Source organism: Salvelinus namaycush, chromosome 21 (assembly GCF_016432855.1).
Source record: "Salvelinus namaycush isolate Seneca chromosome 21, SaNama_1.0, whole genome shotgun sequence".
NCBI lineage: Eukaryota > Metazoa > Chordata > Actinopteri > Salmoniformes > Salmonidae > Salvelinus > Salvelinus namaycush.
The window spans coordinates 7678363-7694640 of record NC_052327.1 but is presented as its reverse complement, the minus strand read 5'-3'; the positions used below and the strand labels follow the sequence as shown (position 1 = coordinate 7694640).

Here is a 16278-nt window from a genome sequence, read left to right as displayed (position 1 = left end):
GTACCAGCAAAGATAATACCATATTAGAACATGTAATATGCATAAACATTCAATCAACATTTTACTTTGCAGTATACAAACATAACATAATGAACAGGAATGACATTTATGCTAATGGGGGACCAGAAATAACTATCTGAAGCCACGCCTCCAATCTGATAGGCTGCCAACGCCACAGTATATTATTAAAAAGGTTAAAAATTGAAACCCTCCCATCTCAAAAAGTTTCCGGTTTGAATCTTTAGACAGGGGATCCTCACCCCAACTAGCCATGCCTCCACTCCAGTGTACACATGTAACAAGGTCTATTAGCCCATATACTCGATAGTAAAATGACTCAAACGGTTTTTTTCCCGATATTCTTTTGATTTCGATTATTAATCTAAACAGGAGATACTGGCAGATTAGTCAAATTAGCCTATACATACAACCAGTATAAGGATTCATTAATTAGGCCTGTGTTAATATTTATTTCAAATTCAAAACAGGTTTCTCTGCTCTTAATGCCTAATAAATAAACGAGTTATTACCTTTCATTGGGCTACATTTAATATGTTCTTTTAAATACTTTGAAAATGTATAATAGCAATCATTTCATAAAGAACATGAATACGTGTATAGCTTATAAGGCTAGACAGCAGGCTGCTGACAATAGCCGAGCTTCGTAAAATATAACCTTTATTTAACTAGGCAAGTCAGTTAATTAAGAACAAATGATTATTTTCAATGACGGCGTACCCCGGGCCAATTGTGCACCGCCCTATGGGACTCCCAATCACGGCCAGATGTGACACAGCCTGGATTTGAACCAGGGACTGTAGTAACACCTCTTGCACTGAAATGCAGTGCCTTAGACCGCTGCGCCACTCGGGAGCCAAAATTCTGTTCTAGCATTAATGCTGAGCAAATGTTTATTTTCTGCTATACTGATGAGAATATAGGCTGCCTAAAGAAATGTTGAGGGTAAATTCACATAGGCATACAAATACCAGTGGCTCATTCATAAAAATGAAAATGTATTTAAAAGGGAAATGATGAGCTGCATGCGTTATGACATTTTGCATTGTGAACAAGTTAAATCAAATGAAAAACCTATTTAATGGCCGTGTACCTTATTAGTATGTACCTTAACGTTTGCAACTGGTTTGAAAAGGAGGGTAAATGTCGTGTAATAAAATGTGGTTTAAATAGTCGCAAATGATAAATGAAGCTTTTAAAGCAATACGTGCATGTGCTGGAAGCATAATTCATTTTCAGTGAGAATTGTTATTTAATGCGCAATTCTAATGGAACTATAGCTACCCGAACCGAGCGAAATAAGAAAAGAAAACAGCCCTAAAACTATAAATAGATTTTTTACATTATATTATCTTTCCAAAATGCATTTTAAGTGCTTGCATATGTTATATTGTTAGTATTTTGTTCAAAATGTAGAGTAGGCTAGAAAGCCTATACAAAATAAACCCTATTTTCCCCATGTCGAGGAAGGCTATTGGCTATAGCCTATATCTTCTCCACCAGAAATACAAAAAAAAATCAAAGGAATTCACGAAACATATTGATATTCAAAACCATTTGTTTAGGGTTTTCTCAGCCTTCAAAAAGATCAGCTGCTTGCACATCTCCTCACCGTAGGCTAAATGCGCATTGCTGTCGTGTGGTTCGCCGCCGTGACGTCACCGGGACAAGAGAAAGGTCTCCAGAAGAAAACACGAAGCGACGCAGAGAAGCTACCAAAGCGCGTACTTGGACACAGCATATGCCCGCACTTACGTGGATCTATTTCACACCTGCATGGGGACATAGTAAAGATTTGTTTGTTTATTTTCTGGGAATTAACTGGTGAGTAGGCTATTCGAGTTGTGCGGAAAATATATGCCTTGGTATGTGTTAATTTGTATTTTTTTTAATTTAATCTGGCAAGTCAGTTAAATCGATACAGTGCCTTAGAACGCTGCGCCACTTGGTCCCCCCAAATTATAAGACAGTGACTCGGATTGCATGCTCTTATTGTGTCCAAGTGTACAAGGCCTCTCCGGTCTATGTCAAGTGGAGGATGCATAGGCTTCGAGCCAGTGGAGGCTTTTGAGGGAAGGACGGCTCACAATAACAGCTGAAACGGAGCAGATGGAATGGCATCAAACACATGCAAACCATATGTTTGAAGTATTTGATACCATTCCACCGATTTCGCTCCAGCTATTACCAAGAGCCGTCCTCCCCAATTAAGGTTCCACCAACCTCCTGTGTTTTGAGTATTACGCATGGGCATGCATTGGCTTTTGTAGGAGAAGATTACAAACCTTGGCAGGGAATATAGGTGGGGTGTTGCGATAAAATGTTGAATTGAATAATGTTTTTATGAATGAGTACATGGATGACAATAGGCTCCGACTAGAAGACGTTTGAGAAATAACAATATTACATGAGAGGTGAGTTGTCAGAAGAAATACAACCTCATATCATAAGAGGATGTAATAAAAAATACCTCTTAATCAGTGAATGTACTCCTATTATGTTACTAATCTGACAGTGTGTGTGTGTGTGTGTGTGTGTGTGTGTGTGTGTGTGTGTGTGTGTGTGTGTGTGTGTGTGTGTGTGTGTGTGTGTGTGTGTGTGTGTGTGTGTGTGTGTGTGTGTGTGTGTGTGTGTGTGTGTGTGTGTGAAGATAAAAGAGGTTATGTGTTTACATCACGTTAAAGATCAACTTTTGCAACGGTATCTCTGACTCTTTTAAAACTTCAGCATAATTCCAATGGATGAATAAGTGTAGCCAAAGACAGCCAAAAAGGACTCTATTATTATGAATAAGTGTAGCCAAAGACTCAGCCAAAAAGGACTCTATTATTTTGAATAAGTGTAGCCAAAGACTCAGCCAAAAGGGACTCTATTATTATGAATAAGTGTGGCCAAAGACTCAGCCAAGACTCTATTATTGAGCGTATTTCACAAGTTGTGCACGAATTTGTGTCGTTATATTTTCATTTCTACTAAGCAAAAGGAAACGTGCGTAAACGCTATTCAGTGGAGCCAATGCTATAGGCCAATATTATCCCTGATTAAAGTGAATTTGTCAATAGGCTACAGATGAGAAGGTTACAATGACGACCCTGTGTAAATAATATGATGGTGAATGTACATTGTTATTTTGTTTTTCAGGCATCTAAATGGAACTTGTTTTGTCGAAGAATGTAACCCCTTGCGGAAATACAGGTATTACTGCATGCTTGACCGTTACTTCTTTTAGACTTTTGTAACATTTTACTGGTCAAACATGGTTTATTATGCATTCATAAAGCCTGGGCAAATACTATAATATATGCCACCACAACGCAATGTCAGTTAACAAGCAGCTTATAAACGAACATGGTGCTGAGAATAGTTTTTTTATGCTCCATTGACAGCCTATGCATGCATAATAGAGCCTTCATCATACCCATAGGCTAGTATTCTCGGGTTATATGCATCGCGCATCTGGAAATCTTCGAGGTTCATGCTTCGTTATGAGGGATTTGTCACATGACAGACATATTTTGTCTGTATGCTGCCTTACTGCGGCAAAAGCGGCTACTTCAATTGTTTGACTAGGCTACATCCATTCAATGATAAAATAACTAGTTGATTGCGTAAATGTAAATTACACTGGTAATTAAATATCAGGGCAAGGGTGGCCTTTTAGATAGGATATAGCCCTTATGCGCAAACATTAGCGAAGATACCCGTTCAATTTATTCTTGTGGTTTGCATAGCCTACAGATTTCTGGTAGGTATTTGCCAAGAATATATTAAATAAATCAGGTCTAGACTATTCGTTAAAACCGTGTGTTTGAATACACTTTTATTCTGCCTAATTACGCAGTATCACAGAAATACATGTGGACGGAAATCATTGACCGATCATAGATCTCTGTAAGTTATTGTCGTGCTTTCGCATGTTTTCCCATGTCTGATCAGTCCATTTAAGCCATAGACATACGCAGTGGCGACCAGTAATTCAGGGCAGTCTGTTTTGAGCCCCACATTTTTAGCTAAAAACAAATTATATACATATAAATATATAAATATATATACAGTTGAAGTCGGAAGTTTACATACACTTAGGTTGGAGTCATTAAAACTCGTTCAACCTCTCCACAAATTTCTTGTTAACAAACTATAGTTTTGGCAAGTTAGGACATCTACTTTGTGCATGACACAAGTACTTTTTCCAACAATTGTTTACAGACAGATTATTTCACTCACAATTCCAGTGGGTCAGAAGTTTACATACACTAAGTTGACTGTGCATTTAAACAGCTTGGAAAATTCCAGAAAATGATGTCATGGCTTTAGAAGCTTCTGATAGGCTAATTGACATAATTTGAGTCAATTGGAGGTGTGCCTGTGGATGTATTTCAAGGCATACCTTCAAACTCAGTGCCTCTTTGCTTGACATCATGGGAAAATCAAAAGAAATCAGCCAAGAACCCAGAAAAAAAATTGTAGACCTCCACAAGTCTGGTTCATCCTTGGGAGCAATTTCCAAACACCTGAAGGTACCATGTTCATCAGTACAAACAACAGTACGCAACTATAAACACCAAGGGACCATGTAGCCGTCATACCACTCAGGAAGGAGTGTCTCCTAGAGATGAATGTACTTTGGTGCAAAAAGTGCAAATCAATCCCAGAACAACAGCAAAGGACCTTGTGAAGATGCTGGAGGAAACAGGTACAAAACTATCTGTATCTACAGTAAAACGAGTCCTATATCGACATAACCTGAAAGGCCGCTCAGCAAGGAAGCCACTGCTCCAAAACCACCATCAAAAAGCCAGACTACGCTTTGCAACTGCACATGGGGACAAAGATCGTACTTTTTGGAGAAATGTCCTCTGGTCTGATGAAACAAAAATAGAACTGTTTGGCCATAATGACCTGGTGTACTTCACAAAATAGATGGCATCATGAGGATGGAAAATCACGTGAATATATTGAAGCAACATCTCAATACATCAGTCAGGAAGTTAAAGCTTGGTCGCAAATGGGTCTTCCAAATGGACAATGACCCCAAGCATACTTCCAAAGTTGTGGCAAAATGGCTTAAGGACAACAAAGTCAAGTTATTGGAGTGGTCATCACAAAGTTTTGACCTCAATCCCATAGAAAATGTGTGGGCAGAACTGAAAAAGTGTGTGCGAGCAGGGAGGCCTACAAACCAGCTCTGTCAGGAGGAATGGGCCAAAATTCACCCAACTTATTGTGGGAAGCTTGTGGAAGGCTACCCAAAATGTTTGACCCAAGTCAAACAATTTAAAGGCAATGCTACCAAATACTAATTGAGTGCATGTAAACCTCTGACCCACTGGGAATGTGATGAAAGAAATAAAAGCTGAAATAAATCATTTTCTCTACTATTATTATGACATTTCACATTCTTAAAATAAAGTGGTGATCCTAATTGACCTAAGACAGGGATTTTTTACTAGGATTAAATGTCAGGAATTGTGAAAAACTGAGTTTAATATGCTTGGCTAAGGTGTTTGTAAACTTCCGACTTCAACTGTATATATTGCATATATATTTCTTGGGGGTGCTTGCCTGTTTTGCATGTTATTTTGGCATTAATACGTTTCACATATCAGTTTGCAAACAATTACAAAAATTATAATAGTAATAATTGAGTTATTAAAGCTGCATACAAACATCGTCTCTTTTTTGCTTTCAGCTCCAAACTGCAGGTGTTTCAGCCTAACTTAGTGCTTTCTGTGGTGGTGCGGCAGCCAGCGTAGGGGTTGTTAATGTTCTCTAGTTGTGCCATGATTGGCTCAGTGTTCTGTCACTCATGGGGACACTACGTCACCGCCAAGTCTGAGGGTAGAGCTAGAAAATGTAAGGCCCTTGGGTGCTGCCATAGAGTTACATTAGAAGTGCCCATCCAAGAAGGCTCAAGGTCATTGGCCACAGATAAAATGACGCCAAATCCCGTTATATCTACAGTAGCTTTGATTAGACTGACATCATACTTTCAAGTCGACATTCAACTGGCAAATCCTTTTTAATCGTTGTCATATGAATAGAAATAATGGATAAAAAAATTATCGAAATTATAGATAAAACATATCGGCGCTCATCGGCCATTGGACATAAACATTACACAACAAGTTGGAAATCGCAAATTCAACAATGAGTGTATTGGAAGTAATCAGCATTGCAAAGCAATCACTAGCCATGTATTCAGAGTGTGGTCCCAAATCACTGTAAGGTCCCAAATCTGCGATTAAGGGTCTCTTTTCCAAGCTTAAAATTATAAACATTCAACATTGGCCATGTTGTCAATGAAGCATGATTTGTGCCAAGCTCAAAACAACTGTTAACTTGGAAACTGGGAAATCTGACTTCAGTGACTTCAGGACAACTAGGAGCTTGAAAAAAAAACGAGCTCTGACTGGGAAAATACGTTTTGAACGGTCATCCAACTTGGCATTGTAAATCTGGAACTCTGGCCTCTATTTTAGAGCTACGACCTGAAGATCACTGATGTCCTCATGATTCGACCTTGTTTATTTCCGCGTTCCCAGTTGTCTTGAAAGCACCATAAATCCAGAGAATGCCAGACTTTGAGGACAAAGTTTGATGACAAAATTTGCCCATTAAGGACTGCTGCACCACCTTCATGTGATCACAGCACAATAATTTGAGTCCAAAAATGTATTGTATGCTGCTGCGTAAATGATGTGATATGCCAGGGAGATATGTGTACTTTAGCTAAGAAAGTAATACTAAGTGTATGTTGTGTAGTAAGCTATTAGTAACCCATGTGCCTAATTTTGTGTATTTTCCCCTCTTAATTTCGCCTACCTTTCTGACTTGGTGGTGCATGTAGTAACCCGTGTTAGAGAAATGTAATCATCAAATATTGTAAGAGCTTTCATTGTCTGCTTATATGTCCCCTTTATTTATCCTACGGTTCTACTTGGTGTAGAGGGAGAACACCGTAAGAACGGCCCATGTTCTGAATTATGTGGTTGTTTATTTCAAAAGGGCTGAACAAATAGTTATATTGACTACTTCTGTCCTAGCTCGCTCATTAATGTCTTAATCGAAATTACATATTGCCTCTTATCCACGTTTGTCCCCTTATAGTTTGTACATCTCAATTGTCAGTGGAAACCATATGTGTTTAAGCAAGTCAGACACATCAGCTATGATTATTAATTAAGGCAGTAAATGAGGCTGAATTAACTGTTTCGCTGCCAGACAAGGCTCTGCTGATAGCCAGGTGTAGCACTGGTAAGGTGTTGGGACTGCTGTTGGGACTCTGCTGTTGGGAAATCTTTATGTAGGCCCTAACCGTTTGTGGGCACCGTTTGTCACCGTTATAGTGCAATTAACGTATTGTTTCGGGTTTTGTTGTGGCTTTGCTGGCATGCATCCCACTTTCTTTTTTTTTTGCCCCACCAAGATTTACATGCTAAAATCGCCACTCAGCATACGTAAAATATTGATGAGGACGTAACATAACTTTTTACTTGCATGGCCTATAGGCTATTGAAGAGAACACGAGGCAAGAGTGATGTAACGTCAATGAATCTAAATCAGACTGAAGCAACATGGTACAAAGTAATAGCCATTAATTCGTGAGTGTGATGATGGAGCCATTTCGAATGAAACATTTGTTCAAATGTCCGGGTGGTTATCGGGAATGGGTCACACGGCCTTGGACCAACTATCCACTCCAGATTGCGGAGATGTGATGATCGCTAAATCAATAATGTCATTAAGTCCATAGCCTTTTCCAGTTACGCACGGTGTCCGATTATATTCGAGACCCAGTGTTTTCGTTGCCCCTTCAGTGTTTTTTTTTTACTAAGACAAAAAGGACACGATAAAAAATAATGTTTGGTTTGGTTTGTGATTAACGACGATCGTTGAGATTATTTTCAGTCCTCCGAAAAAAGATGACTGTTTATATTGCTACTGCCCTTTAACCTGTCTTGGTGGATGAAAAGGGTTTTGTAAACCATCCCCTCCGCAAGTGGCAAGTGCCATATATTTGAAAACGCATTATCAGACGAGCCAACGACACGCGCATGAAGGCCAATAAGAACGTTCAGCACCAATGTATTTGCAAAAATATCAACAGATTAGGCCTATGATGTAAATTGTCAATAAGATAACACTAACAGTCCTGCCTCTGACGTAGGCTAGGAGCCAAAGCGCAAAAGGATGCTGACTACATCTCTGTTGGTAATTATTTATGATGAGCATCTCTAACACACACAGGCAAACATTCATTTGATTGTGCATAACCTTCATTTAACTAGGCGAGTCAGTTAAGAACAAGTTCTTATTTTCAATAACGGCCTAGGCACAGTGGGTTAATTTCCTCGTGCAACCTTTCGGTTACTGGTCCAACGCTGTAGCCACTAGGCTACCTGCCGCCCCTCTCTTCAAACCACTTCACCGCGAGGACCCCCTACTGAGACTTTCGAGGCGCCCTCGAACATGTTCGATTTCACGGCAACTCACATTTGACTTGTTTTGAACCGTTAGAGATTGGTTTCTGAATAGTTTAGACCTCTTAATTCGCTGAGATGTTTGTGTGGCATGGGTGTTCCTCTTGATTTTATGTTGCTGGCTCAGTTCTTCCCTTTACCAGGGTTTGACAGTTGAAAGGCAATACCTACATTAATTGAAAAATGTTTTGTTTCTAGATAATGGGAAATTTAACTTCAATTGACCCCAATTCACAGCCTTGAGAGTGGACGCACCAATAAGGCAGATGCCTTATACTTCGTTGATGTATATGATTCAGTTGTTTTATTGATAAGGTATGAGCGTAGACCTACTTCCGGATGAAAGCATGGCGTGCATTCAATGGTCAAGAAAACTCATTTTCCAAAGAGGTTCAATAGCCTACATAAAAACAACATTGCATTAAGCATGGCGAGGAACCTGAACAAATTAATGAAAAAGTAAGTGATTGTTGAAAGGTTCCACAATTGTCTTTTGAAAGACCCTTAAGGGACTCTTTCCAGTTCGACAGGGTCTCATGCCAAAAGTAAATGTCATGAAATGAATCGGAACGTCAAAGGTTCAGGCTGCTGGCCAGTCACTATGGAAGGGGAACGGAAGGGTCATGGCTAGAAGGGATCCAGTTTTTGCCAAATTAACATCAGATTTGAATTTTAGTAGCTGGTTATGAGAACTTACTCAGCAGGTTAGGATCATTAACGTAGCAGGTTAGGATAATTGGGTTAAGGTTAGGAAAGGGGTTTGGGTTAAGGTTAGCTAAAATGCAACATAAAATGCAAAAATAATAACTTTTGACGTTCATTTGACAAAAGCTGGAAATCTTCTAGCCATGACCCTATGGTTGGGGGAAGCTCTAGTCTAGAACGCACATTCCATTTTGCTTAGGAGTATATTAAAACTCTCTCCATGGTTAAAGTAGTCAAAAGTGAATGTCATTGTTGTAAAACACTTTGAGTGTGCTTCATTTACTATCATTCTAAATTATAATACAGATTTTTTTTGTCATGTGAACTTTATATTACGCCAATTTCCCAAATGTGGACAGTTTGTGTTACTACATTACACACGCTCGCAATTTCACTACATACAATTTTTGCTTCAGATTCATGATGTTAATATACAAGTTCACAGTCATCACGAATACATTACATCGATTTCTTTAAACAGATTAATAATTTAATAATAATAATAATTTTAATGAACTATATTTGGTTTGGGACCGTTGATTGTGTTAAACATGCCTCTCCATTGCAGGATTTTGAACGCCGTTATAATGTTTAAACTAAATTGCACAGAACATTCGGTGAGCTCTTTTTATAACAGTCGATGGCAGCACACCAATAGGCCTACACTGGTTTGAGAGTCAAACTATCACTTAAATAATAGCCAAACCTTGTCAGTGTTGACATCCTATGCCGGGTCGTGATTCGTTGGTTAAAACTGTTTTGTTTCTGTCCAGTTTCGGCAGCCTCCTCGAATCTCCATCTGACATGTCTTCAACAAATTCTCTTCTAACCAGTCATGTAAAAAGTATTCTCAGATTCCATGTGGCGTTTGAATAGTGTTAGTTTAAACAGCGCATACACCCCAAACGTTGCCCCCTGTACCATTTATTTCAAGATGATATCGATGGAAGTGACTAACAAAAATAAAAGTGTACGCACTGCGTTGGTGACCCATTTGAATCAAAATGCAACAATTCCAAAAGTAGCTAGGTATCTTTCCACGTTGTTCTCTAACCTCTAATGTTTAGAGGACAACGTGATTCACATGATTCTCTATTCCGTGTGGTTTTTGAGCTGTGTTCGTTTGTTTTAACAGGACGTGTAACCTCCTCCCTCTCGTTCTATTGATTTCAAGGTGATAATCAATATATGTGTGATTGACAAAAACAGTGTTGCATTTCTTTTTATGTTGGGGAAACCCGTTACAAAATGAACTGTCTTCTGCAGGTTGTCCTTGAACCAGTAATGTAAAAAATACTGTATATCCAGTGTCCATGTGGTTTTTGAGTTTTGGAATTTCAACAGCGCATTGGCCTACAACCTGATTTCCCCCCTAATCGATATGAGTGATTTGTTGCCAATTGTGAAAACAACAGGGGTTTTGGTGCGTGTGCAGTTTATATGGTGCTCGTTTAAAAAAATACGTTATCTGACACGTGAAAACTGTGTTTTGAAATTGGACTATTTATCAAAATGTATCGTCAACAGGAAGCAGCGACAGCCTCATCCTCATTTTCAACCTACATTTCAGGAATATGCCTATAAATTGAGATTTCAACATTCATTTTCAATGGAATTGTACTTAATCAGGTAAAAACTGCAGAATAATTCCAAAAACGTGCTGTGATTTATTTATTTTGATGCCTACAATAGTCTAAAACGCTTAGCTCTTGCGCTTGCAACAAGGCTTGGAGACCGTGCGCAATGCCTAAAACAAAATACCTGGCCAATGTAATTGTAATACTGCATGTTATTGGGACCATAAAATCATCCAAAACCAAATAATAGTTGCAGATATGTTTATGCAAATCCAGGATTTTGACACTGTGCGCGCCTTGTCTTCATTCTTTGTCATTCAACTCAAAACGAGTTTGCATTGTGTTTGCATATTGTTTTTATTGTTTAAGTGATTGATAATGGTGTTGATTTCCTAGCATGGTTTACTATTTTCCATTTGTTTTAACGCTACAGTGAGTGACAGACATTTCACTTAAATTACGGGAAAATATGCTACTGTCAATAGGTCTAGAATATAATATAGAGCCTTTCTCCTTAAAAACAAAAACAAAACAAGGCCAACATAGGGAACACTGAGGTCGAAATGTAATATTTAAATATATTTAAATGAATAACAGACAATCTATTTTTGTGAATTTAATTCAAGATTGGAATCAAGTGGCCGGGCTCATAACTGTGTGATGTGACGTTTTATCTCTGTCCATCTCTGACCAACCATCAGGCGCCAATTATTTCACACACACACACACACACACACACACACACACACACACACACACACACACACACACACACACACACACACACACACACACACACACACACACACCACTTCATTCTTTTGACACAAGGTCTGCCTCACCTTTTTTTAGGTGAATGTTTAGAAGGCCTGACAATAAACCTCATCAAATCGTCCCCACACATGAACTGATAGACTATTAGGGCTACGGCATATTTTGCAGCAGTGTCATTGTTTCATATACGTAGGCTGCTAAATTATAAATTAGGTAGCCTACTTTCCATATATGTTTAGCCTTGAAAATAACAAGGCAGGCCCATATGCAAACGTTTATTGAGCTCAGTTCATATACGAGATATAAATTGCGTGTGTAGGCTCTAAGTTAACTAAGGGCACCCTGCTGCAGGGCCGTTCCATTGCGCTGGAGCATATTTCAAACATGCCTGAATAAAGGGCCCATTTTCTTCCAAACTTTCTAAGGCAACGTAACTTGCGGTTGCCTCATGCGCTCCGCTGGGATACCCCCCTCCCCAACCCCCGCCCCAATCCCCCCCCCCCCCCCCCCCCCCCCTCGCCCCCTTGACCCCCCCACACCGGGCATATCCCCACCAGCGGAATCTGAAAGCATTAGGCTGTCACTGCTTGCGAGGAAAAGAGTCTGTTTATCTGGAGAACAAATTCATGAAAATCATTTTTTTTTTTATTCTTGCAATGGCAAGTGTTTGGCTACAGATGGAAATCTGAACACCCATGTTGAAGTTTGAGAAAGCTCGTATATACAGGATTTAATACTTCTTTTTAATACGGCAACATTATTTTCAAGGTGGAATGAATTTGGACAGAATCGCAGAGACCGTGAGACCCCCGCCGACGCGCGACATGTCCTCTACGTTTCACTTGCCGAGAACTGCAAACAACACGCGAGAAACGTTGGAGAACTCAAGCAGCGAGTCATCAGATACTGAAGTAACAGGTACATTAACGGTGTAATGACATTGCATACTCTCATAATTGCTAGGTAGGCTATACAACATACATTTTTTTGTGTTAAACATTAAAGGCTAAAAAGCTACGTGTGTGTGTGTAATGTATTCGATATTAAGAGAAACTCACGTAGCTTACAACTTTGTCCAAAGCATTGAGCAATTACAAATATATTCGAAACACAAAGCACCTTCTGTGAATGAAATAAATAACTTCAATTGTCGTGTTTTAGTAGGCCCACTTTGATAACAATAAGTTTGCAGTTTGATCAAATCGAATATTTTCGGCATATTTAAACAAATGACATTTAGGAGTTACAATAATTGTTTGAAGTTATATTTTAATAGTGCTCCTGCCGAATGTTTGGTCTTTTATATTCCACTCCTCCTCATCAGTTGTACGATGTCAATATATATACCTAATCCTAAATAGATAATAAGACGTAAGCCTACGAAGAATAGGGCTAGACAATGCATTCAGCATCTACAATATGGCTAGTTTGTTTTAAACTGATCTTTCTTAAAAATAAATATTGCCCTTCGTACGTCTAGCTTTTTTAAAGGTATGAAATGAAGGCGTTCTTTTAAAGACACGCACGGACAAGATAATGAACTCTAGATAAGACTGGACAGACGTTGCAACAAAAGCAACGTTCTAAGTTTATGCCGATTCATTCTTAACAGAGCGTCTAAAAGAATCAATATTGAACCCCGAGCAAATCTGTTCATGTTTGACGACCGTGATAGCCTACTGGTGGTCTTTGTAGGCCTTACAGACTTTTGAAAGTCGACATTTACTTTAGTGATTTACGGACACTTCAAACAAGGCTAGGATCACCCTGCCAGATATAGTATGCTTTTCTGCTGCAGAAATAAACCATTTGTTAAAAAATTACACATGCGTTTCGTACATACTGTTTCTAGACTCATGAGATGAGATTGTACAGAAAACATTTGGGTGAGTGGCACCCCTCTGTGTAAAATCAAAGTAGTCTGACTCAGTATAAGCTACAGTACAATAACCAGAATTTATATGTTTGTTTTTCGCAGAAAAGGAGAGGAGTGTAGAACACAGAAGTGACGATGGAAACGCAGATGACCCCAAAAAGAAGAAAGCGAGGCGGCAGAGGACTCATTTCACCAGCCAGCAGCTGCAAGAGCTCGAGGCCACCTTTCAGCGGAACCGCTACCCCGACATGAGCATGAGAGAGGAAATAGCTGTGTGGACCAACCTCACCGAGGCCAGAGTCAGGGTAAGTGAGTCGAGATGCGTTTTGGCCCGTGCTTAAAACGGGCGTATATTCAAAGGGAAACCGTAAAGACGTGAATTAATGAAAGTACAAATCTGTCCATTTAAACCTGCTCTGGGTTTATTGCCTGACTTCAAGCCACCACTGGAATACCACTTGGATGATATCGTTGCAATAATTAACAATGATTACGAACTTTATGAGGTAGATCTTACGCTATAATTTCCCTCCATCTTGGGGGGGGGGGGGGGGGGGGGGGGGGTGCATTTCACAACTGTATCATCGACTTTTGAAGACATTGTATCAACTGTGTTTTTATATATACTTACAGTATCTGCGCCAATTCATTTAGAATATTTATTTCGGCAACAGTTCATTTTACATAGGTCTTATTATTGCTATCATGTGTATTGTTCACTACACATCCACTGTAACGTGTTCCTCTAGAAACGTTTTACAGCAGAAATGTTTAGTGTAGTGCAATGAGTAATATCATATTGCCATGCATACACATGTTCTTGCGAGTAATTGCACATTAGGCCTATGGAAAACCCTTTTTGAAAAATTCAACCCAAACCACCTCAACAAATCGGGTGTTTTAATTTCAAGATAGGCAAGAAACAAGATAAGCTTGAGTTTTTTTGTGTGTCTTGGGCCTACAATTAACGTATGTCCCATGTGTAAACGTACCAATACTTTTAAGCCTACATATCAAAACAGCAATGCACTAGTTAGTTGGCAAGAAGTCGACAATAAGGCCAATTAGCGCCTAATATCATTTTAATTTACATTTTTTGATGGCTAATATATTATGATTATCCATACATCTATAGAATACTTCCAACATTTCGAAGAGGATCACAAACTCTTATTGACGCCCAAGCAGGAGGACATCATAACATTTACCTTAACTTATCCAACAGAAGTGAATTACACACACTCTTAAAATAGACGCACAAGAGGAACACATTTTTTCTGGAACATTTTGTTCAGCGGTCTTGCAAGGGGCCGTGCAAACACTTCACGGTTATTGATAATGCAACTATTGATAATAATGATTGTATGATAATTCGATCAGTAGCCTGCTAGGTTAAGCCTACATTTGGATGAATTTGATTGTCCATAGTGCCTATGCAGAGGTGAGAGCGACGAGATGTAGGCCACAGCTAAAACACAATGACGAGGAGGCTTTTCGAGCTAAATATAACCCACCACTGTGCAGCCCGAAACTTATGGTGTCACATCGTTCATGTCTTTGTGGACAATTTATCTTTAGCCTACAACCGTGTGCCCCCCGGAAGACTATACATAGCCCCACTTCCAATTATATACCCTAAGACTCCATTATAAAGTACAAACGAAGTGTTATTCTAATAAAAACATTAGAGAGACAATTTTGTGAAGTTGTGGCAAAAATATATTCTAGGTTTTTTAATCATTCATAGGCCTTGTTAGGCCTAGCCTAGGCTTTATGTTTTCTAGTTGACTGTTATGGATTGTATTATAAATGTTACAAGTAATAACATAATAACACAACTATTGTTATTATCATTACATTATAATTCTGTTATAGATCGCATGTTGAATACATGTTATCTTTTTGTCTTTGATCTTTAGGTGTGGTTCAAAAATCGCAGGGCCAAATGGAGGAAACGTGAACGCAACCAGCAAATGGACCTGTGCAAGAACAGCTACCTGCCCCAGTTCAGTGGCCTCATGCAGCCCTACGACGACATGTATCCCGCCTACACCTACAACAACTGGACAAACAAAGGACTGACCCCGGCTAATCTGTCCACAAAGAACTTCGCCTTTTTCAACTCAATGAGCCCACTCACATCCCAGTCAATGTTCTCAGCTCCTAACTCCATCTCCTCTATGACTATGGCCGGAGGTATGGGCCACTCGGCTGTACCGGGAATGCAAACTGCGGGCCTGAACAACATCAGCAATTTTAACGGCATCGGCACCGCTACAATCAACTCAGCCATGTCCTCGTCGTCCTGTCCGTATGGGCCTCCTGGTTCCCCGTACAGCGTATACAGAGACACATGTAACTCTAGCCTTGCGACCCTGAGACTGAAATCGAAACAGCACCCAACTTTTGGATACAGTGGGTTGCAAAGTCCCGGGTCTAGCCTTAATGCCTGTCAATACAACAGCTGACGTATCAGCCGTGATGAAAATAATTTGCGGACAGCTCTAAGCCTAGTAGCCTAGCCTACCTGCGAATGGAGCGAAAGACAACTAAACTGGATTAGTTGCAATCATTTATTTTTCAAATGAATTATGCGGTTTGTAGCCTATGTGTTTACCAATTAACTTGTAGGCTACAACAATTTACATGTCCATGTTTTTGGGATTTAAAAGTGATGATGAAGATGTGTTACGTTGCAACATTGTACATTAGACTACATAAGAAACAGACAAAGGGACTCCTATGCATGTTCGCTTACTTGCTTTGAGGGCTCAAACCCATTTGAACGTGACTTGTATTGGTCGAGGCCAGCGTTTCTCAAACTCGGTCCTGGGGACCCCAAGGAGTG

General features: G+C 39.5%; 1 protein-coding gene across 1 annotated transcript; it reads left to right on the top strand.

The window, feature by feature from the left end:
- Positions 1-1747: 1747 nt before the first annotated feature.
- LOC120066602 (pituitary homeobox 1-like) lies at positions 1748-16073 on the top strand. The gene is made up of 5 exons (XM_039018025.1): positions 1748-1842; positions 3160-3213; positions 12323-12472; positions 13533-13735; positions 15350-16073. The coding sequence occupies exons 2-5, from the start codon at positions 3168-3170 to the stop codon at positions 15896-15898; spliced, it is 948 nt and encodes a 315-aa protein (XP_038873953.1). The 5' UTR covers positions 1748-1842; positions 3160-3167; the 3' UTR covers positions 15899-16073.
- The last annotated feature ends 205 nt before the right edge of the window (positions 16074-16278 follow it).

Coding starts and splice junctions, on each gene's coding strand:
- LOC120066602 (XM_039018025.1), top strand. CDS start 3,168: ATGGAACTTGTTTTGTCGAAGAATGTAACCCCTTGCGGAAATACAG. Junction 12,473..13,532: donor ATCAGATACTGAAGTAACAG/GTACATTAACGG, acceptor TGTTTTTCGCAG/AAAAGGAGAGGAGTGTAGAA. Junction 13,736..15,349: donor TCACCGAGGCCAGAGTCAGG/GTAAGTGAGTCG, acceptor TTTGATCTTTAG/GTGTGGTTCAAAAATCGCAG.